This window comes from Aquarana catesbeiana, linkage group LG03 (assembly GCF_042186555.1).
Source record: "Aquarana catesbeiana isolate 2022-GZ linkage group LG03, ASM4218655v1, whole genome shotgun sequence".
Lineage (NCBI taxonomy): Eukaryota > Metazoa > Chordata > Amphibia > Anura > Ranidae > Aquarana > Aquarana catesbeiana.
In genome coordinates, this window is record NC_133326.1 from 607918792 (window position 1) to 607943563 (window position 24772).

The 24772-nt window shown below is 43.6% G+C and overlaps 1 protein-coding gene across 3 annotated transcripts in view; it reads right to left on the reverse strand.

Annotated features, from left to right (window-relative positions):
• Positions 1–24772, reverse strand: part of ENTPD4 (ectonucleoside triphosphate diphosphohydrolase 4) — a 91440-nt gene that overhangs the window by 20736 nt on the left and 45932 nt on the right. For 2 of the 3 annotated variants that reach the window (XM_073622211.1, XM_073622212.1), the window contains exon 8: positions 22290–22444. In XM_073622211.1, the coding sequence (XP_073478312.1) occupies positions 22290–22444 (155 nt within the window). The remainder of the gene's footprint in view (positions 1–22289; positions 22445–24772) is intronic. The other variant, XM_073622213.1, reaches the window with a different exon arrangement.

The window sequence follows — 24772 nt, forward strand, 5'->3', positions numbered from 1 at the left end:
TAGAAGAATGGAAAGGTGGACAGTTGTCAAATGGAAAGAGTAAAACAGCTCATGCACAAATCACAGAGGGCACAGCGCATATATAAAAGCCTTTGGAACCAAGGATGCAATTCTTAGCAACACTGACACAAACACGGTTATAATCTTCACACCTACTTGCACCAAAGTATTAGAAAAACAATTCCACTCTCCAATCACCTACATAAGTAATACAGAGTATACATTTGTTATTGGTGTTTCTGTTCATCTCTTCTCTGGTGTCTGGTTTATGTTCATGCTTTTACCCATAGAACACCTACACCCACATTTTCAAGACGATCCCACTGATCTTTTTATGCACATATAAGAATAACTGCACTCCACTGTATAAGGCAGCCTGTATTCTGCCAATGTATAAACTGAGAACGTAACACTTAAAAAGTAAAAAGCATTAATTCCTCTCCATAGCCTGTATAGTGTAACTATACCATTTTGCATTTTTTGACACAACTGCACTGCCTGGGTGGGAACCAACACTTCCATATGTACCCAAGCCTGGGTAGGAAGGACTTTAGCATGTTGGTTCTTGGACACCATAACATGTACCCAGGACTGGTGGCTTTATTTCCGGACACAGTGATAAGAAGACAGGAGCACTGCTTGACAATTGTATCTAGTAGTAGTCACATTCAACTGAACTTGTACTGTAATGTTGAAGATGTTTGGTAACTTATCCAAGCCATGTCTTCAGTTTTAATGAGTGTAAAAAAAAAAAAAAAAAAAAACATACACCATCATTTACACTGACACAGGTAGCACAGACACCACGATCCAATCACTTTGCATCAGCCATGAAAGGCAGTCATTACTGTCCAAGAACAGGATGGGAGTTGGGAAATTGTGGATACTCCTTTAAAGACGGTGACATGGCACTGTCCTTAAAGGAGAGGACAAGTGGTTCACAATAGAGGCCATTTAAGTGAAACTGTTACACCATCTCTGAACAGGAGTGAGGGCTTCAACACCATATGTACTCCACATATAATGCCTTTTTAATACATCTACCCTGGCATGGTAGATCATTAACACCTTCAGCCATGTAAATAGAAGGCATAACACCAAGAAGCCTTTCTTACACCACGGATTGGATAATGTAATTACAACAAGGTGTTTCCACAATTGTCAAAGTCTCATCTGCATTTTGCATTGTGATTTTATCAAGGCCTCCATGCTACTTGTGTAGATATAAATATGCTGGATTATTTTCCAGAAACTCATTGAAACTAAACGTATAGCTTGGATAAGCTATGAGCGGTCTTCAAAATTAGGCCTCAGTATTCTAGCAGGCAATACACAGAAGGGACTTATATCAGAGATCTATAAAATCTTGAATACCATCCCCCTAGAGGAACAAAGTAAGCATTACTACATGCTCAAGTGGGAAAAGATCCTAGGGGAAGACATCACATTAGCACAGTGGCAGACAATATGGAACCAGGCAGCGAAGAGCTCAATGTGCACGCTATGTAAAGAAAACACATATAAAATCCTCTACTTCTGGTACATGACCCCAGATGTGCTACACACAATCTTTCCAAATAGCTCAGATAAATGCTGGCGTTGCCAGGGAGCTAAAGGCACTCTTTTACACGTGTATTGGACCTGCCCACTGCTAGCTCAATACTGGGAGACGGTTAGTCACCTCCTCGCCCACCTCTTAGAAACCGAAGTACAAGCGACTCCAAAATTCTTCTTATTAGGACTATCACCACTTAAAATTTGTAGACCATACAAAAAATTAGTGCGACACATACTTACGGCAGCGCGCTGCCTAATAGCCTTAAATTGGAAACGCACTACCCCGCCTTCAGCTGAGGACCTATACGCTAGAATCAGAGATGTAGAGCTGATGGAGAAAATGACAGCTAGAATCCAAGATAGACTAGAGGCACATAACAGGGTTTGGGAGTTGTGGCGCCTCCGGGAGGACCCACCATGACCAGGTAATAAAATCAACTAGAAGGCTCTTCTTCTCTTCCCCCTTCTTTCTTTCTTTTCTTCCTATCCTATTTCTAATCCCTATATACCACAGGTTTACGCAACTTTGTTTTCAACTACAAATATCTGTTTTATATTTATGTCTTTTTTCTTTTTTGTTAGTTCTATTCCAGTCAAGAAGATTGGATTACCATTTAGTAACTAAATGAAGTTTGCATTTGCTATCTTGTTTATCATAGGAACTAAAGACAGCTAAGCCATACAGGATATATGTTTAAAACTACTTATGGATGCATTGAACAATGTATGTGATTATTCATGTTCCTTTATTCTGTATCACTAAAACTCATAATAAAAAAATTCGCTATTTGGAAAAAAAAAAAATTAGGCCTCAGGGCCTAGCCAGTGCACATTGCACGGTCACTATTTAATTAATTATTTTCTCCTTCAATTTGTCATGTTTCACTTTTGTGTTTGTTTTTTTTACTGGATGGAGAATGTGGTCCTTGGGCCTATCCTGAAATCTAGGGGCAGGATGTGTGGCCATTAGGCTCCTTCTACCCTTGAACTAAGGGGTCTCTCTTCAGAAGAGTCCCTCGACCGACTTAGTACTCGTTGGTTGGCTTTGGCTGACCATGAGGAGAGGGATCCGCCAGGCCTTTTGGCTAGGTGGACCAAGTCCAAGTTCGAAACCTTGTTCCTGTCAGGAGCCTTGCATCCCAGGGCATTAGGGTAAGGTCCTACTCCTTCAGGGGGGGGGGGGTGGACAAAAGCAAACCCTGAAGTGCACGTTTTTGTGTGTGCTTCCATATGCACCTTTTTTGTTCACTTATGGGTTTTTGTGCACCACCGCGGATTAAAAAATAACTAAAGTTTTCAAAAGTCCAGTTGAATGTGACTTAATACTACTAGATGCGACATGACCTGGACACATGAGAATCTTCACAGACAGGCTTGCATTACAGTACCAGAGAACCCTTAATACTAGGTGGAGGATACAAGCTGTCCTGTTTTCCATAACCAGTTGGCCTGTGACAGTAGTAGTATGCCTGTGGAACTGTCAGACCCACCTGGAAACTACTGATTTTTTTTTTTTTTTGTATGAGAAATGTCTTAGGGTGAAGAATTTTGTGTGCAGTGTTCAGTCGTAGAATTGTAGCATTTTGTTTTCCTTGTTAGACTGTACAGGCCAAATCTCATGATAACATCCTGGTCACTACTGTACTTTCAGGTCCATAAATATTGGGACATCAACACAATTCTAATCTTTTTGGCTCTATACACCACCACAATGGATTTGAAATGAAACAAACAAGATGTCCTTTAACTGCAGACTTTCAGCTTTAATTTGAGGGTATTTACATCCAAATCAGGTGAACGGTGTAGGAATTACAACAGTTTGTATATGTGCCTCCCACTTTTTAAGGGACCAAAAGTAATTGGACAATTGGCTGCTCAGCTGTTCCATGGCCAGGTGTGTGTTATTCCCTCATTATCCCATTTACAAGGAGCAGATAAAAGGTCCAGAGTTCATTTCAAGTGTGCTATTTGCATTTGGAATCTGTTGCTGTCAACTCTCAATATGAGATCCAAAGAGCTGTCACTATCAGTGAAGCAAGCCATCATTAGGCTGAAAAAACAAAACAAACTCATCAGAGAGATAGAAAAAACATTAGGTGTGGCCAAATCAACTGTTTGGAACATCCTTAAAAAGAAAGAACGCACCGGTGAGCTCAGCAACACCAAAAGACCACGAAAAACAACCCTGGTGGATGACATTCTCCAGGAGGTAGGTGTATGTGTGTCAAAGTCAACAATCAAAAGAAGACTTCACCAGAGTGAATACAGAGGGTTCACCACAAGATGTATACCATTGGCGAGCCTCAAAAACAGGAAGGCCAGATTAGAGTTTGCCAAACAACATCTAAAAAAGCCTTCACAGTTCTGGAACAACATCCTATGAACAGATGAGACCAAGATCAACTTGTACCAGAGTGATGGGAAGAGAAGAGTATGGAGAAGGAAAGGAAATGCTCATGATCCAAAGCATACCACCTCATCAGTGAAGCATGGTGGTGGTAGTGTCATGGTGTGGGCATGTATGGCTGCCAATGGAACTGGTTCTCTTGTATTTATTGATGATGTGACTGCTGACAAAAGCAGCAGGATGAATTCTGAAGTGTTTCGGGCAATATTAACTGCTCATATTCAGCAAAATGCTTCAGAACTCATTGGACGGCGCTTCACAGTGTAGATGGACAATGACCCGAAGCATACTGCGAAAGCAAACAAAGAGTTTTTTAAGGGAAAGAAGTGGAATGTTATGCAAGTATTAAAGAGTGAAAGTTTGATGGATGATTGTTAATCTGTCCCATTACTTTTGGTCCCTTAAAAAGTGGGAGGCACATATACAAACTTTTGTAATTCCTACACCGTTCACCTGATTTGGATGTAAATACCCTCAAATTAAACCTGAAAATTTGCAGTTAAAGCACATCTTGTTCGTTTCATTTCAAATCCATTGTGGTGGTGTATAGAGTCAAAAAGATTAGAATTGTGTCGATGTCCCAATATTTATGGACCTGACTGTATATAGGAGTTAGGCTTGGTTCACACCGCAGCGATGCAGGAACCCTGTGAATCCACTGCGGTCTCCCACATTGCATGTCTCCCAGCGGCAGTTCACACTGCTCTATGCGAACTGCTGAGAGTGTCAATTAAAATTTAATGACACCCCAAAATCAGTTTGCATATTGCAGTGCGATCTGCAAATTCGGACAGGATTGCTGCGGATCAAAAAAAGGGTTCTGTGCGAGTTTGGCCAAATGCAATGTGAATTCAGCCATACTATCTGTATGGCTGAATTCGCATTGCACAAACATCGTATGTGATTTGCACTGCAGTTCCATGCAAATCAAATGTGATCTCGCACCACACAGCAGTGTGAACCGGCCCTAAGACAGAAACTTCTCTACATTAAAGTCATTGTATGAATCCTTCAACTCCTGAAAATAGGTTATTTTTTTCAGTGTAAAGTGGAGCGCTGACAAGGTAAAATATGATCTCCTTCTTGGACATCTTTTAAGAACAGGTTCTTCACATTACAGAATGTAAGTGAAACGCTTTAGGTCAGAGTAATGTTTACCTAAAGGGGTTTTCAGCTCATGATTTAAATTTATTGGCTTGTACACGATTTCCTGCATATTTTACTAAATACATTACCTTGCAAAGATATTCACCCCCCTTGGCATTTTTCATGCTTTGTTGCCTCACAACCTGGAATTAACATGGGTTGTTTGAGGATTTGCATAATTTAATTTACAGAACATGCCCACAACTTTGAAGATTTTTTTATTTTTTATTGTGAAGCAAACAACAAATAGGACAAAATAACAAAAAAAGTCAATGTGCATACCTATTCACCCCCCTAAAGTCAATACTTTGTAGAGCCACCTTTTGCAGCTATCACAGCTCCAAGTCGCTTTGGATAAGTCTCTATGAGCTTGCCACATCTTATCACTGGGATTTTTGCCCATTCCTCCTTGCAAAACTGCTCCAGTTCCTTCAAGTTGGATGGTTTGTGCTTGTGAACAGCAATCTTTAAGTCTGACCACAGATTTTCTATTGGATTGAGGTCTGGGCTTTGACTAGGCCATTCCAACACATTTACATGTTTCCCCTTAAACCACTCAAGTGTTGCTTTAGCAGTGTGTTTGGGGTCATTGTCCTGTTGGAAGGTGAACCTCCATCCTAGCCTCAAATCACACACAGAGTGGTACAGGTTTTGCTCAAGAATATCCCTGTATTTAGCACCATACATCTTTCCCTCAACTCTGACCATTTTCCCAGTCCTGACTGGTGAAAAACATCCCCACAGCATGATGCTGCCACCACCATGTTTCACTGTGGGGATGGTGTTCTTTGGGTGATGTGATGTGTTGGGTTTGCGCCAGACATAGCGTTTTCTTTGATGACCAAAAAGTTCATATTTAGTCTCATCAGACCAGAGCACCTTCCTCCATATATTTTGGGAGTCTCCCACATGCCTTTTCGCAAACTCAAAACGTGCCATTTTGTTTTTTGCTAAAAGTAATGGCTTTCTTCTGGCCTCTGCCATAAAGCCCAACTCTATGGAGCGTACGACTTATTGTCGTTCTATGTACAGATACTCCAGTCTCTCCAGTGGAACTCTGCAGCTCCTCCAGGGTTACCTTATGTCTCTGTGCTGCCTCTCTGATTAATGTCCTCCTTGCCTGGTCTGTGAGTTTTGGTGTGCGGCCATCTCTTGGCAGGTTTGCTGTTGTGCCATGTTCTTTCCATTTGGTTATGACAGATTTGATGGTGCTCCTAGGGATCATCAAAGATTTGGCTAACCTTGACTTGTACTTCTCAACATTGTCCCTTACTTATTTGGAGAGTTCCTTGGTCTTCATGGCAGTGTTTGGTTAGTGGTGCCTCTTGCTTAGGAGTTGCAGCCTCTGGGGCCTTTCAAAAAGGTGTGTATATGTAATGACAGATCATGTGACACTTAGATTGCACACAGGTGGACATAATTTCACTAATTATGTGACTTCTGAGGGTAATTGGTTGCACCAGAGCTTTTTATGGGCTTCATAACAAAGGGGGTGAATACATACGCACATGCCAATTATCATTTTTGTATTTCTGAAAAATAGTGTTATGTATATATTTTTCTAATTTTACTGCACCAACTTAGACTATTGTGTTCTGATCCATCACATATAATTCAGATTAAAAAAACATTGAACTAAAGGCTGTAATGTAACAAAATAGGTAAAAAAAAAACAAGGGTGGTGAATACTTTTGCAATACACTGTAAATTACTTTATGATCCATTTTTGCTTTCTGATCAAGGTATGTATCCTCTTTACCTTTGCTGAGTGGTGCCCTTCCTCCTGAACCATACCAGGTCACATGCCCTCAACATGGGGGGGTGCTTTGGGGCAGGGGGCAACCCCGGCGATGGTTGTAAGGGTCTACGGGTGGGGGGGCTTATCATAATCTGAAAGCTCCCTTCAAAAATAAAAACAGAGCCAGTTTTTGACAATTCCTTTATTTAAAAAACAAAACAAAAACAATGTCCCCCAGTGTAGATCCAGCGTCAATCACAATGAAAGCTACCGCCCCCCCTCCCCCCCAAAAAAAACAAACATGGGGGGGCTGGATTTGGCTTCCAGATACCGATAAGCCCCCTGCCCGCAGACCCCCACAACCACTGGCCCTTGTCCCCATCAATCTGACCGATACTGTGTCCACCTAGGGAAGTATTATTGGGGGGAAAAAACATCCTTTACTTCTCTTTTAATCCATCGATTGATTTGGGTACAACCAGCCTGTCAAATTTGTTACATGTGATTACTGCCGGCGGCTAAAGCCACTAGCAGAAATCACTGTGTTCTGCCAGTCGGTAAGGCCCCCGGGTCCCCGTGAACCACCTGCCCCGTCACCCCCCCCCCCCCCCGGCAGAGCACAAAAGCACTGCGGGAGGCATTCCACCCATGGTAGAAAGAAAGAAAATCAAAATCATCTATGGGCCGCTTAAAGGAACAATGCCATAACCCGTTTGATTATAATTTCTTATTGATTTTTTGGTTCCTTTTCGCCCCCTCGATATATATTAGGTTATCCTCTCCTATTGCTCCCGCAAGCCCTACTCCACAGAAGCGATGGATTCCATGCATGACACTGATGATGATCAACTTATCTGAAACAGCCATATGCAGTCTGGAGTAAACAGCTCCATAATGTTAGGTTGTTTCTGCTAAGACCTGCAGCTCTGGATGCAAAGTTAACCACAAGAGCATAAAGGAATTATTTGCATGGTCCTGCCCACTACCCTAAAATGAGACCTAAATTCCTTATTTTGTGGATTTGTGGTGAACAGATGACATGTAAACTTCTGATTTAAGGAGGCTTTACTGTGCTTCACAGCGGATTTGTGTAAGGCTTTTTGGTTCTTTTTTAATCTACTTATAAACCATTATGTATTCTCATACATGTAGACAACACTTTGCAAATATTTTGCCGGTTACCAATCTGCTGCTACACTAAAGCCATAAATAATACAGGACTTTTCTATCCTATTAGGTGTAATGTTGCTGAGGTTTCTTTTTACTATGCTACTAATAACAGGAACAAGGATTTGTTTGTAATACTTAGATTTAGTTCATTCCAGCTGTCACATAACACATTACCCCACAAGGCTTGAGGAAAGAAAATAAAAAGTGCCTGCAGAGAACATGGCTGATGACTTGTCACAGGAGATTATCTGAAAATTCCTTCCTGTAGAAGGGTCTTAATATCAGCATGTGTGGGATATTCTAGTTTCCCATGTAGATGTATTATCTCTTGCCGGAGAATTAAAATCTGGTATGTGATTTGGCAGACTTGAGCACCCAGAGGGAATAATGCCACTGAATGACCAATTAGTGCATGAGGGAAGCTGCATGGGCTCAAAAAATTCAGGACAGTCAACCATCATACACACATCAGATTGGTCTGTTACATCTTGTGTTTACATTTCTACACCAATAGGGCTCATTCACATGTGCAGTGAGCGTGCTCAACACATAAACATCGGCCACCCAGCGATGAATACTGTATTTGTGGAACGGACTTTAAAATCCACCTTTCTGCAGTTGCAGGTATCTGTGTGGCAGATGCAAAGAGGTTAAGGTTATGTTCACACTGTCCCACATGATAAAATGCAGTGTTTTACCATGAATGCTAGTTCAGTGTCGGCTCCGTCAGGAAGCATTCTTTTTGGCCACTTTATTTGAAGTGTTGTGCTCAGTGACATTTTTCTGCACTGCTCCAGCATTGTGGTGTGAACAGGGCTGGGGGGTGGAACAGCGTGCAGAAAATTTTTTTACTTTAATGCAGAGAATGCATTAAAGTGGAGCTCCACCCAAAAGGGGAAACTCCATTCGTCTGCCTCCTCCCCTCCTCGGCTACCACATTTGGCACCTATTGGGGAGGGGGGGGGGGGGGGTTGCGTGTACCCGATTTCACAGGTTCCAGCTGAGTTTCCCAGCGAACTCAGGCGGACGTTTAGCCACCTTCCTCATTCCCCCGCAGCCGGGCCCATTTACAGAGCAAAGCGCGATTTGCGCAGTAGGGAACCGGTTGTGAAGCCGTAAGGCTTCACTGCTGGTTTCCCTTAGTGGAGATGGTGGCAGCAGCACCCGATCGCTGATTTTAAAAAAATGACTCGGGTGAAGACTGCTGAATTCCTGGACAGGTAAGTGTCCTAATATTAAAAGTCAGCAGCTTTAAGTGTTTAGGACACAGCACGACCACGATCTGTGCAAAGAGCCGCGGCTCTTTGACCATGTGATCAGCTGTGTCCAATCACAGCCAGTCACATGTAAACACGGAGATGCCGGTAATCGGCGCTCCTCGCCTCACACTGACAGAGCGTGAGGAGAGGAGAGCCGATCAGTGGCATTTCCTCACAGGGGATAGCTAGGTATGTAATCAGGCACTGATCATCAGTGCCCACCAGTGCCAGCAATGATTGCCCACCACTGCCAATCAGTGCCCACAACCTGTGCCAGCAATCAGTGGCCATTAGTGATGCCAGTCAGTGCTGGCTATCACTGCTGCCCATCAATGCCGCCTATCTGTGCCCACCAGTGCCACCCATCTGTGCCCACCAGTGCCACCCATCTGTGCCCACCAGTGCCACCCATCTGTGCCCACCAGTGCCACCCATCTGTGCCCACCAGTGCCACCCATCTGTGCCCACCAGTGCCACCCATCTGTGCTCATAAGTGCGGCATATCCATGCATCATCAGTGCCATCTAAACAGTGCCCATCAGTGAAGCCTCATCAGTGTCCATCAGTGCCGCCTCATCAGCGCCCATCAGTGCCGCCTCATCAGCGCCCATCAGTGCCGCCTCATCAGCGAAGGAGAAAAATTACTTATTTACAAAATTTACTGACAGGAACTAAGAAAACCTTTCATTTTTTTTTTTTTTTAATTTTTGGTCTATTTTTTTTTTTTTTAGGAAAAAATAAAAAGCCCATGGAGTGATTAAATACCACCAAAAGAAAGCTCTATTTGTGTGAAGAAAATGATAACAATTTCACATGGTTACAGTGTAGCATGACTGCGCAATTGTCATTCAAAGTGTGATAGCGCTGAAAGCTGAAAAATAGGATTATTATAACAGCTTACCTGTAAAATCCTTTTCTTGGAGTACATCACGAGACACAGAGCCATAGTAGTTATAAGCCACCTTCAGGTGATGGACACTGGTACACCCCAAGACAGGAAGTCCACGCCCTATATAACCCTTCCCACTACTGGGAGTACCTCAGTTTTGTAGCAAAGCAATATACGTGTATTAGAAGAGGGGAGGGACCTCTGTGTCCCGTGATGTACTCCAAGAAAAGCATTTTACAGGTAAGCTGTTATAAAAATCCTATTTTCTTTATCGTATATCAAGGGATACAAAGCCATAGTAGTTACTATGTGGGATGTCCCAGAGCAATGCCAACTGAGGAGAGGGAGACACAACAAAAGTTGGGCACCATGAGACCAGAGGACTTCTACTGCTGCCTGCAGCACACTACGCCCAAAGCCAATATCCTCACACCTTCATACATCCACCTGATAGAATCTGTTAAATGTATGGACTGAAGACCAAGTTGCGGCCTTGCAGATTTGAGCCATGGAAGCTTGGTGATGCACTGCCCATGAAGCACAAACAGCCCTAGTGGAGTGCGCGTTGATTTGAGAGGGTTGAATCTTCCTCTTTAAACCATAAGCTTGAACAATTACTTGCCGAATCCATTTAGAAATGGTAGATTTTGATGATGCCTGTCCTTTTTTAGGACCTTCGGGCAACACAAACAAAACATCAGTTTTTCGAACCTGAGCAGTGGCCCTCAAGTAGACTTTGACTGCTCTCACCACATCCAGAGAATGTAGTGACTTCTCTTCCGTAGAACAGGGTTCTGGAAAAAATGAAGGTAAAACAATATCCTGGTTTAGATGAAAACCTAACACTACCTTCGGTAGAAACTTAGGATGAGGACGCAATACCACCTTATCCTTGTAAACAATCAAATATGGCTCTTTACAAGAAAGAGCAGCCAATTCTGATACCCTTCTTGCAGAAGATATGGCTACCAGAAAAATTTAGTTTCCTTGTCAAGAGAACCAAGGGAATATGCCGTATTGGCTCAAAAGGCTGTTTTTGCAATGTCGACAGAACGAAGTTCAAGTTGACCTAACTGGAGGATTAAGCCTCGTTACCCCCTGAATAAAGCTACGGACCAAAAAATGCAAAGCGAGTGGTCGTTGAAATAATACCGATAAGGCCAAGACCTGGCCTTTGATAGTACTCAAGGCCAGCTTCATTTCTAACCCCATCTGCACAAACTCAAGGATTCTACCTATGACATACTTCCTGGGGTGCCAACCCCTGGATTCACACCAGGATATATATGCCTTCCAAACTCTATAATATATGATTCTGGAGGCCAGGTTCCTTGCATTAATCAAGGTAGATACCACTAAACCTGACAGCCCGCGCTTCTTCAGAATGTGGGTCTCAATAGCCAAACCGTTAAATTTAGCGTTTGTAAGGTAGAATTGAATACCGGACCCTGCGAGAGAAGGTCTGGATGTGATGGTAGGGTCCATGGGTCCACTACCGCCATCCTTATGATCTCTGAATACCAGGATCTTCTGGGCCACGCTGCAGCCACAAGAATAACAGATTTCCCCTTCTGCTTGATCCTGCGAAGAAGTCGTGGAAGCAGCAGAATAGGAGGGAATGCCTAAATCAGTAAGAACTGATTCCACAGGAACACCAAGGCATCTGTTCTGCATGCTAGTGGATCCCTTGTTCTTGACACAAGGTTGTAGATCTTTTTGTTGAACCTGGACGCAAACACATCTACGTCTGGGATCCTCCATCTTTGGCATATTGTCAGGAAGATATCGGGGTGAAGGGACCATTCTCCCGGAAACAACTGCTGGCGACTCAATTAGTACGCTTTCCAATTTTCTATTCCTGGAATGAAGACTGCCAATAGGCAAGGTACATTGTTTTCTGCCCAAGCTAGTATACGATTCACCTCTCTCTGGGCCGCACGACTTCTTGTGCCCCCTTGGTGATTAATATAGGCCACTGCTGTGGCATTGTCGGACTGGATTCTGACAGGACAATTCCATAACCTGAAGGTACAGGCCCTCAGGGCCAAGCGCGCTGCTCGAATCACTAGAATGTTGATGGGTAAGGTAATTTCTGATCTGGACCATTTCCCTTGGACAGTCGCCTCTTTCAGGACTGCTCCCCAACTTGAAAGGCTGGCATTTGTTATCACCTTCCAGATAACTGGTAGGAAGGATTTTCCCTTTTGCAGATTCTTGGTTATCAACCACCAACTGAGGCTCCGGCGCACCCTTGGAGACAGACACATTGGGAAATCTAGAGCTTGAACCTTCTTGTTCCAAGCCGATAGGATACTGTTTTGCAGCAGCCTCGAATGAAACCGAGCATAATGAACGGCCTCGAATGAAGCCACCATCTTTCCCAACAACCTCATGCAAAGTCGAATAATAGGATTTTTTATAACAGCTTACCTGTAAAATCCTTTTCTTTCGATGGACATCACGGGACACAGAGCCACAGTAATAACTGATGGGTTATGTAGGTACCTTTAGGTATTGGACACTGGTCACACCCTAATCAGGAAGTTCAACCCCCTATATAATCCCTCCCCTTCCAGGGATACCTCAGTTTTGTAGCAAAGCAATATAAGTGTATTAGAAGAGGGGCCGGACCTTTGTGTCCCGTGATGTCCATCGAATAAAAAGGATTTTACAGGTAAGCTGTTATAAAAAATCCTATTTTCTTTCTCAGACATCACGGGACACAGAGCCACAGTAATAACTGATGGGATGTCCCAAAGCAATGCCAACTGAGGGGGGGGATCACAACCAAGTAGGGTGCAATCAGACCTGAGGACCCTGTACCGCTGTCTGCAGCACACTACGCCCAAAGACGATATCCTCATGCCTTCTCACATCCACCTGATAAAATCTGGTGAATGTATGAACTGAAGACCAGGTTGCGGCCTTGCAGATCTGAGCCATAGAGGCCTGGTGATGCACTGCCCAAGAAGCACTAATAGCCCTTGTGGAATGTGCCTTGATCTGAAACGGAGGAATCTTCTGTTTCAAACCGTAAGCCTGAATAATCAATTGTCCAATCCATTTAGAAATGGTAGCTTTTGATGCTGCCTGTCCTCTACTGGGACCCTCTGGCAGCACGAACAAAACATCCGTTTTGCGAATTTAAGCAGTTGCTCCCAGATAGGTCTTGACTGCTCTTACTACATCCAAAGAATGTAGTGACCTCTCTTCTGAAGAACAGGGATGAAGGCAGAACAATGCCTTGGTTTAGATGAAAATCTGAAACCACCTTCGATAAAAAACTAGGATGAGGGCGCAATACCACTCTATCCTTGTGTATAATCAAATAAGGCTCTTTACAGAAAAGAGCTGCCAATTCTGATACTCTTCTAGCAGAAGAGATGGCTACCAGAAAAATTAGTTTCCTTGTCAGCAAGACCAAAGGAATCTGACGTATTGGTTCAAAAGTTTGTTTCTGTAACACTGACAGAACCAAGTTCAAGTCCCAGGGGTTTAGAGGTGCCTTAACCGGAGGATTAAGATGCATCACCCCCTGCATAAAGTTTCAGACCAAAGAATGCGAAGCAAGTGGCCGTTGAAACAATACTGATAAAGCCGAGACCTGGCCCTTGATGGTACTCAAGGCCAGCTTCATCTCTAATCCTAATTGTAGAAAATCAAGAATTCTACCCATGACATATTTTCTGGGATGCCAACCCCTGGATTCACACCAGGATACATAAGCTTTCCAGACTCTATGATAAATCATTCTGGAAGCTGGCTTCCTTGCATTGATCAAGGTAGATATGACAGGACCTGAAAGCCCACGACTCTTCAGAACGTGGGTCTCAATAGCCAAACCGTCAAATTTAGCGTTTGTAAGGCAGGATGGAACACTGGACCTTGAGATAACAGGTCTGGGCGTACCGGTAGGGTCTACGGGGAACCCACCGTCATCCTTACTATTTCTGCATACCAAGTCCTTCTGGGCCAAGCGGGGGCCACCAGAAGTACCGACTTCCTTTCCTGCCTGATCCTGCGAAGGAGTCGTGGCAGTAGCAGAATAGGCGGGAATGCATAAATCAGTGAGAACCGATGCCACGGAATCACCAACGCATCCGTCCCGCATGCAAGAGGATCCCTCGTCCTTGCCACAAATCTGTCTATCTTTTTGTTGAATCGGGATGCAAAGAGATCTACATCTGGGACCCCCCCATCTTTGGCATATGGCCAAAAAGACGTAGGGATGCAGAGATCATTCCCCTGGGAGTAACTGCTGGCGACTTAGATAGTATGCCTGCCAGTTCTCTATCCCTGGAATGAAAACTGCCGATATGCATGGCACATGCATCTCTGCCCAGACTAAGATCTGGTTCACCTCCTTTTGAACAGCTCGGCTCTGGGTGCCTCCCTGATGATTGACATAAGCTACTGCTGTGGCATTGTCGGACTGGATCCTGACCGGGCAACCCTGTAGCCTGATAGTCCAGGCTCTTAGGGCTAGGTATACCGCCCGGATTTCCAGAATGTTGATGGGTAAGGTCCTCTCGGCCTTGGACCATAGCCCCTGGATCGCAGACTGTTCCAGAACTGTTCCCCAACCTGAAAGTCTGGCATCTGTTGTTACCACCGTCTAGGTAACCGGTAGAAAGGATTTCCCCTTCTGCAGGTTTTCGGGTATGAGCCACCAATTGAAGCTCTGACGCACCGCATGTGACAGGTGCATCGGAAAGTCTAATGCCTGAACCTTCTTGTTTCAGGCCGACAGAATACTGTGTTGCAGTAGTTTTGAATGGAACTGAGCATAGGGAACTGCTTCGAATGAAGACACCATCTTTCCCAGCAGCCTCATACAAAGGCGGACAGAAGGACCCTTCTTGGTCCTGACTGTCAGAATCAGCTCCCTTAAAGCAGTGATCTTTGCCTGAGGAAGAAATACCTTCTCCTGGCTTGTATCTATGATCAGACCCAAATACTCCAGTCTTCTTACTGGTTTTAGGAAAGATTTTTCTAGGTTGAGGATCCAACCTAGATGTTCCAGATACTTGACCGTGGTCCTCAAGTTCTCGTTCAAGGAAGCAACCGACCGGTCTATTAAGAGCAGGTCGTCTAGGTATGCTATGACAGTTATACCCTGAGCCCTTATTCTGGCCAGAGGAGGGGCCAAGACCTTTGTGAACACTCGAGGTGCAGTGGCTATCCCGAAAGGCAGAGCCACGAACTGGAAATGGCGCCCTCCTATCTCGAAGCGTAGAAACTTCTGATGAGCCGGAAATATGGGCACATGTAGATATGCATCTCTCATGTCTATCGATGCCAAAAATTCTCCTTCCTGCAGGTATGGAGACTACTGTCCAAACTGATTCTATGCGGAAGGACTGAATCCTTAGGAATCGATTCAGATCCCTTAAATCCAGAATGGGTCTGACATCCCCATTTGGTTTTGGACCGTAAAAAGGTTGGAATAGAAGCCCAATCCTTGATCCTTTGTGGGAACCACCATAATGACCTCTTGCGACAAAAGTCGCTCTAACGCTAGAAGGAGCGACTGCTTCTTCTCTGGGTCTAGGGGAATACTTGAGCTGAGGAAACGAGGAGAGGGAAATTCTTGGAACTCCAGCTTGTACCCTAAGGTTACCGTGGAGATTACCCATCTGTCCTGGAAGTCCTCCTGTCAGAGCTTTGAGAACTGTAGCACTGTAGCAATCTTCCCCCACTCGAGCGAGCGGGGGCGCCCCTTCATGAAGAGGATCCTAGTGTCTTGTCTAGAAGACTTCATCCCCCAGGACTTCTTTTGTTCCTGGGGTTGACTCATGTTTCTTGCCCCAGACGGAGGAGGCCGTCGTGACTGCCTGGAGGCTGAAGCCCCTGGCGCTGGGGAAAGAGTCCGTTTGAAAGAGGGACGCTTACTCTTCTTCTTAACAGGTAAGAGAGTGCTTTACCCACAAGAGATTCTCTTGATATAGTTATCCAAGTCTTCTCCAAACAACCTTGCACCACGAAAAGGAAACCCAGCCAAGAGCTTCTTACATGGTGCTTCGGCTGACCAATTTTTCAACCATAAGATTCTACGCATATGCACCAACCCAAGTGAAAGGCGAGAGGTTTGCATGATAGAATCTCTGATGGCGTCAACAACATAAGGCCACTGGAAGGTTAGCAAACCCCTGGGCCTGTTGTTCAGGTAATACTTTAATGACCTGCTTAACATGGTCTCTTAAGTATTGACAGACTCCAATCGCTGCTACTGCAGGTTGGGCCCCTCCAAGGCTCAGAGCACCTGCAGAGTGTGCTTTAAGTAGCCATGCTTCTGGCACTGTGGATGTCTGAGCACGCTGAGCTGCCGCTGTGCTGCCGCCCCGCCCCCCCCCCCCCCCCCGCCGCCTCCCCCTTCGTTTTTTTGAAAATGACCGCTTCCCGGGCGAGCCTGACCCTTCCGGAGTAAGCATGGAGGAAGGCTGGGGGTGGAGGAGGAAGAAGAGAGGCCGGCAGCGATGGGACCTGCATAGATGCAATGGCGGCCTGGCGGCGGCAGCGCGGTATAAAAACCGCCTTACAGCCCACCTGCGGCCTCCCCTTGGCCTGGGGGGAACATTCCTAAGAAGAAATCCCCCCATCCCATCCTACCTGGAGCCGGTCGGAAGAGCTGTGGCTGAGACAGAAACAGCATGAGAAGGTATGTGCTCTTGGCAGCCCCCGGTGGTCACACTAGGCATAGCATGCATCTACCTTAAAGGAGAAAACCTACTAGAATTCAAAATTCTGTGGAATCTCCTCTTACCTTATCCAGCCGCAGAGTGCTGTATACACAGATCCAATCTTCACCTCTCACGGTGGGCTCCGTTTGAAAAAAATGTCAGAGATTGGGGCCCCCTACGAATAGGGGGATCCTGCAGTTCTGGCCCTGTGAAGCACCAGAAATTAGGAGGTTTAAAGCCATTTTCTGATCTGCGGGGTCCAGCTCTCTAAAAAGAGAAGCATTACAGGTAAAACCTCGTTTCTTCGGACACGAGGCCCGGGTACCATCCAATTCGGCCATAAAAAGACACTTTCAATGGATCCAGTTCGCCTGGCTTGCCCCAGTATAGGATATCAGGATATTCCCTTTGGAGCTTTAGCATAGGACATCTTTACACGTTCATCACCTAAGACACTGGCGTAAAAACTGAGGTATCCCTGGAAGGGGAGGGATTATATAGGGGGTTGACAAGTCAAATCGCGTGCCAAATCGCATCAATGTGAACCTGGGCTTAACTACATGTCCAACTAAAACTACCCTATTTGCAGGGTGACAATGGTACTGAGTAACTTCTCTCTAGAATACTACAGTTCTATCACCCTATTATAGAAGTGGAAATAGTACATATTAACTTGCAGTATCAACTGTAAGAACTTTTTTATTTTACAGAGGGAGACACATAAAAGCAAATACTGATATGCTAACTTCCTTAGTTTTTGCTTTAACTGATCAGACTGGTCCTATTATGTGTATAACGGAGAAATTAGAAAAATTGCTAATGGCAGGGATGGATATGAACTTTCCAATAAAAGCACTGCCACAAAGTGTAAAAGCATCAAATAAAATAAATAACATAATAAATTATAAGAGAGAACAGCTCCAGCACTTAAGGGACAGGATTTTGATAACTAATTGATGAGTACTTAAAGAGAAAAAGCAGCCCTAAAATTGCTAGTTGCCCATTTGCCATTCTGATCGAGGAGCTTCAATAGTTTGAGTCAATGAAGATGAGAAATTTGGACTGTAATCTAATTTCGGTGGCTGCAAGCTTGTTCCAGGTTAGTGACTCAAACTCCTGAAAACAGAGCTGCTTGACTGTCTATTATTGTGCGGAAGGAGAGCTGGGAAATCACAGTTCAGGTATTTCTATCAGCTCAAGTCACCTTTTTTTGCCAAAGACAAAATACGGTTGACATAATCAAGCAAACTTATAGTGTGTGTGGACAGTCTGGGCTGTATGTGGTCCCGATGTCTGGAGCTGTGCAGGCATGAGGCCAAATCATAGAAAAGCACTAGATGACAAGCGCATGCAGGAAATAAGAGCTGCGGTGAGCACAATAAATACAACTGGAACCCAATGTATGAAAACAAAGGAGACACACATAGGCAACAGCAGTAAAGCCTAGATGAGAAAATACTTGCTAGAAACCCAGCAAAAACAACAGTAAATTAAAAGTGCACCTGTCACAAATACTGGAGAAGAAGTGACAGTTTGGCTCATTTATAAAAACTGCAGGAAAACATGGAACCCCTACTTTCCTTCTTCCAACTTTCAAAAATCAGTATCAGCCAAGGCATAAGTAAGAGTTAAAGTGGACCTAAACGTAAAATTTACCCTTTCCCTTAAATGCCCCCAGAAAAATAAAAGTGCACTTCCTAAGATGTGACTGTGCATAGGAACTCCTATTCTGTTGTAGAAAAGGAAAATTTCCCAGTGGGCTTTTTTTAGCAGCAATTGTGAGTCAACAAATTTATAAAAGAATATAAATGATTTTATTATTAAAAAAAACAAATAGACAATATAAACACATAAGTTAAAACATGAGCTCTGGGTATATACAATGCGAAACTAATACATTAGAAAAGGGGAAAAATCACAATATTGGCAATACCATAAGAGTTGGAAAAGGGATGAAAGTATCTAAAATTGCAACCTACAATAATTGAATTGTGGTTGTGCTGTCTGATGCTTGGAACAAAGCCCCAATGCATTTCGACCTATATATTTATTGGTCTTCCTCAGGGGGTTCTCGCGTTTCCTCTTCATCAAAAAGGCACGCTTATCCAGAGACTTCTTATTAAAACAAACACACACGAATTAGATAGTTGATATTCCCACTGGTGGTCTCAACTGTGTCAACAACAACAGTTGTTTTTGGATCAACCGAGCGTCCACACCTACTGGCCAGCAGAGCCTTTAGCTATTTGTAGTGACTTATACTGATATACATTTTGGACCTGATGTTTCCTATCACAGGGACTAAAGTCCTAACAATTTAAACATATAGTCAGGTGCCTATGGCCCTCACTCTCCCCCTTTTGGGGTGCCCAATAATCCGTGACCACTTGTAAGGCCCGCGGCCGTGGGTGGCCCTCTACAGTGTCGAGGTGGGGACGGCTCCTCAGCAGCCTTCAAGACCACCAGTGGGAATATCAACTAATCTAATCAAATAATCTAATCTAATTTGTGTGTGTTTGTTTCAATAAGAAGTCTCTGGATAAGCAAGCCTATTTGATGAAGAGGAAACACAAGAACCCCCTGAGGAAGACCATAAATATATGCATTGGGGCTTTGTCCAAAAATCGGACAGCACAACCACAATTCAATTATTGTAGGTTGCAAGATTAGATAATTTCATCCCTTTTCCAACTTTTATGGTATTGCCAATATTGTGATTTTTCCCCTTTTCTAATATATTAGTCTTGCATTGTATATACCCAGAGCTCATGTTTTAACTTATGTGTTTATATTGTCTATTTGCTTTTTTTTAATAATAAAATCATTTATATTCTTTTAGAAATTCATTGAATCACAATTGCTGCTCAAAAACCCCATGCGGAAATTTACCTTTTCTACAGCATTTTGTTATTCGGGGTGTGCAGCCTTTCAGACTCCTTATGTGTGTCATATCATGTTATAGGAACTCCTATTCTGTATCCTCATAGCTGTGTCGTGCAAATATAAGGCACTGCTGCCTCTGACTGCTAGTCTCAGAAGATTTGGAGTGAGATTTGATGATGTCACTACTGTGCTGCTCACTGCTCTCCATGCTGGAGAGGAAGCTGCACCCGACGACCTACACTGCAAGGATCTTCCTACATCTGATGAATGAATTCAGTGAAACAGTGCTTCCTCTACCTTCCCTGCTGCTTTTTTAATCTGAACCTACCAGTCATTAGGGATCCTACAGGTGAGACTGATGATTAGCCCTTTGCCTTTCCTGCCCAATGGCTTCCACATTTTAACTGAACCCCAATAAAGCTGAACTCCTGGCACATAAAAATGAATGCAGCTCTGTTAATCACTAATACATAATTAAATGTATTTTTTAATGCAAGCAGTGCGGGTACTTGAATTAAGTTGGTATTAGCCTATTGCAGTCTACTGTGCAATCTGCACATGAGAGCTCAAAGAGAGTAGGGGAGAAGCAGTGCAAGGAGCTAATCAGTTGTGCTGCAGTTCAAGAAGCAAGCTGAAAGGAGGAGAGAGTAGAGTGGCATAGAGATGAGCTCATTAGCTGGTGCCTGTCATTTCACTGATTAGCTACCAGGTGGACATGGGAATGGGCTTGTATTAGAAAGTGAACCTGCAGCAGCAAAAGATCATGTCCCCTGCCATGCCAGGCAGGACTGTACTGTAGGACAGAATTGTGTAAATCTCAAAACTGCATGGGCAAAAATACAAACACTTTTAGGCATTTCATCTGTGTATTTAGCTGTTTGTTTGGAATTCAGAGTTAGGTACACATTTTTATTATTGTAGCATTTACCCAAAAAGTGATTTAAAATTATTTACCATTTTTATTTCTTGCTTTTCCATACTTAGATTTTTTGTATGTAGATGTGTTAAATTGGTTATAGAGGGAAAACATGTTTTACCTTAATGCATTCCCTGCATTAAGGTAAAAAAAAAAAGTCCCATTATTTGTATTGCCCCCTCACCCTCTAAATACTTATCTGAGTACTAACTCGATCCTGCGCCGTGCCCGTCTGCAGCAGTTCTCTCCAGGATAGAGAGGTAGCAGTAGGATCCTTTGGCTCTTGCTGCGGTCAACCAAATCCTGAGAGCAGAGAGATGGGGGCAGGCCTGAGCCATGCTGTGTGTGTCTATGAACACACAGAGCAAGGCTTGGGGGCGTGCCTCCACGTGTGCCACCATAGGAGAAAAGGAGAAGCCAACAGCGCTGGCAGGTGACTCTGGAAGAAGAGGTTCAGGGACACTCTGTACAATACAATACTTTTAAATGCTCCCCTAGCAGTTATCTAAATAGCAGGGGATGTTCTTAGCATAACATCTAGGAAACATCAAGGCTGTCATTCATTAATTTCCTGGCTGTAATACTGATCTAATGGCTTCAATGCCCTTTAAACCATGGATTTGGAGCAAGTGTCTAGATGTGGATTTTAATCTGGTTTATGGTCAGTATAGAAGATATAGGATTTGCACAAATAACAGTTAACGAGCATTTTAGAAAAATAGTCAGCAGTGGCAGCCCAAGTAAATTTTCTTAGCAGAGTTTTCCTTTAGGAACTGTTGAGGTCGCTCAGTTGGAGGCTACTCATGTTCAATCAATACGAAAACTGGCTGCCCCTATGTATGTGCATATTTACAAATTATACACAGAAACAATGTTTTCTAGAACATTAAGGCCTCATGCACATAGACGTTAAAAAACGTGCTATAAAGCTAGGTCCGATGCCTGGAAAAAGCGACGTTAAAAGCGCGATTTTTACCGTGTTTTGCATTAGCAATTTTACGTGTTTTTTAGCGTTAAAGAAAAACACATCTCTCAGCTATATGCACTACCTTTGGAGTAAAAAAACGCCAGAGCTCAAAAACACCGCATCGGCATTTTTGAGCGTTTTTCCGCGTTTTTACAGCTCTAGCACCGCGCAACGCACTGGTCCTAGTTTTTTTTTTACAGCTTAAAAACGCCTATGCCATTTGCAGCTCAAAAACGCCTAGGTGGGCATGAAGCCATAAACTAACATAGACAGGCGTTTTTAAGCTGCAAAAAACGCTCAAAAAAGCGGCTGTAAAAACGTCCGTGTGCATGAGGACTAATACATACTCAGTGATAACGTTCTTTACATTAATCTGATCACATAACCTAACCAAAAAGAACTGCTAAAAGAGTGCATGGTGCCCCTTTAAAGTGTACAATTACAGAGTGGAAGCACAACTATCCTGTGGGTTAATAAAGGAGCTAAGCAGTTCATAAGAAAATACACACATCTCTGAAAAGAGGGGTATATAATGCCTTGTGCCTCAGTGATAGTGGTAGGAGCAGAAATCTGCAGACTATTGGGTTCAATTTCATTTACTTTTGTTATAGCTGGTTTTGACAGAAAAGCAAGAAGAGGAGCAAATAAAAAAGGAGTAATATAGAACGGATAATGACCTGCTGGAAGGAGGCAAAGCTTACACTTTTAGGTACTTCATATGCGATCTGGGTGGAGACTCCGCCCATATCCAAAATTCCCACTGTACGCTTACGTATGATGGCGTCCTTGTGATCGCTGCCAGGCACATTGACCTCTACCAGTGCTTCATCTTCTGTGGGGAGAAAGGAGTTCCACAAATATAATAAAAAGTACAAACATAATAATCTGCGAACAAATAATATATACAAACAAATAACACTCATGTGTTCCTGGTGATATTAAAAGGACTTCACCTCTTAGTAAAGTTGTCCCCCACTTCCATGAGTACATTCCACCTGGGATAATACCAATTTTCAGCCCTGAACCTGAGATCTGTTTACTGGCATGATCCCGACCCACTTCTCTGTGTGGTGTATTCCCATTTATTCCTATGGGTAATCCATACCCAGTGGTGGCCCATTCATTAGGGGCGCACGGGCGCCACCCCCCGCCCCCCCATGCGTCTGGCCCCCTGATCTACATACACATGTATTCCAATGGGGGGTTGTGTGTGTGTTTTTGAAGCACGTGATTAGAGCCAGAGGCTCTAGTAGGCCTCAAAAAAGGGTGGGATCGGGGCGCAGAGCACTGCGCGCCGAGCCCACACAGTTGTGTGACAATAGCGAATTAAAATTTGCTATTTTCACACTGATTCTCCTCCTGGCCAATCAGAAACCGTTTTCCAATTGGCTGAAAGGAGAAGGGAGGAGATGGAAGCTGTCGTGATGCTGAGGAGGAAAGTAGGGGAAGGAGAAGCCTTATAGATGGGGTAAGTGCTCCTGATGACACGACCGACCATCAACCGGACCAGGGTGTGTGTTTGTGCGCGTGTTGGTGTCCCAGGGTGCACTGTTTGCCCCCCCCCAGAAAAAAATTGACCACCAGCTGCCAATGTCCAATTGACCACCAGCTGCCACTGTCAACCTATGGTAGCATTTCACAATCCCTCAGAGTACAGTAAGACTTAGGACATATCTAAGGAAAGATTGCTGGATTGAGGCTGAGGGTGGAATATAAATGATGATGGACAACTTCATTAAAGGATCTTTAACCACTTCAGCCCTGGAAGGATTTGCCCCCTTCCTGACCAGGCCATTTTTTGCGATACAACACTGCGTCACTTTAACTGACAATTGCGCGGTCGTGCGACGCTGTACCCAAACAAAATTGATGTCCTTTTTTTCCCCACAAATAGAGCCTTCTTTTGGTGGTATTTGATCACCTCTGCGTTTTTTTGTTTTTTGCGCTATAAACAAAAAAAGAGCAACAATTTTGAAAAAAAAAAAAAAAAACACAATATTTTGTAGTTTTTGCTATAATAAATATCCCAAATTTAAAAAAAAAAAAACAAAAAAAACCGCAATAAGCGAATATTGATTGGTTTTCGCAAAAGTTATAGAGTCTACAAAATAGGGGATAGATGTTATGTTATGTTATGTTATGTCATTTTTATAATTTTTTTTTTTACTAGTAATGGCGGAAATCTGCAATTTTTATCAGGATTGCGACATTGCAGCGGACCAATCGGACACTTTTGACACTATTTTGGGACCATTGACATTTACACAGTGATCAGAGCTAAAAATAGCCATTGACTACTGTATAAATGTCACTGGCAGGGAAGGGGTTAACACTACGAAGCGATCAAGGGGTTACCTGTGTTCCCTAGGTGTGTTCTAACTGTTGGGGGGATGGGACTGACTAGGGGGGAGAGAGATCAGTGTTCATACTTAGTATGAACACACAATCTGTCTCCTCTCCCCTGAGAGAACCCGGGATTTGTGTGTTTACACACACAGATCCCAGTTCTCGCTCTATCATGAGCGATCACAGGTGCCCGGTGTTCATCGCGCCTGCCTGGCAAGCTCATTGGCTCCAGGGACACACGGCGGGCGCATGCCTGCTGATATATCCTAAAGGAGCGACGTACAGCTAAGGCGATTTGCGCAGCCAAGCAAACCTGCCGCAGTATAAATTGCGGTGGCTGGTGGGCAAGTGGTTAACCACTTCAACACCGGGCACTTTTATCCCTTCCTGCCCAGGCCAATTTTCTGCTTTCAGCGCTGTTGCACTTTAAATGACAATTGTGCAGTCATGCAACACAAACTACATTTTTATAATTTTGTTCACACAAATAGAGCTTTCTTTTGGTGGTATTTAATCAGCACTGTTTTTTTTTTTTTTTTTTTTGCTAAACGAAAAAAGACTGAAAATTAAAAAAAAAAGTCATTGCAAATAAGTCATTGTTCTTCATAAATTTAGCCCAAAATTTATTTTGCTACATTTCTTTAGTGAAAATAACCCAAATCAGTGTATATTATTTAGTCTGTGTGAAAGTTATAGAGTCCACAAACTAGGATATATAGCTAAAAAGGCATCAATCCTGGTGGAATGACCACTTTTTTGGAAAGTAGACAGTCCAATGTATTTAGTAGGAGGCACAGCGTTTTTTTTAATTTGT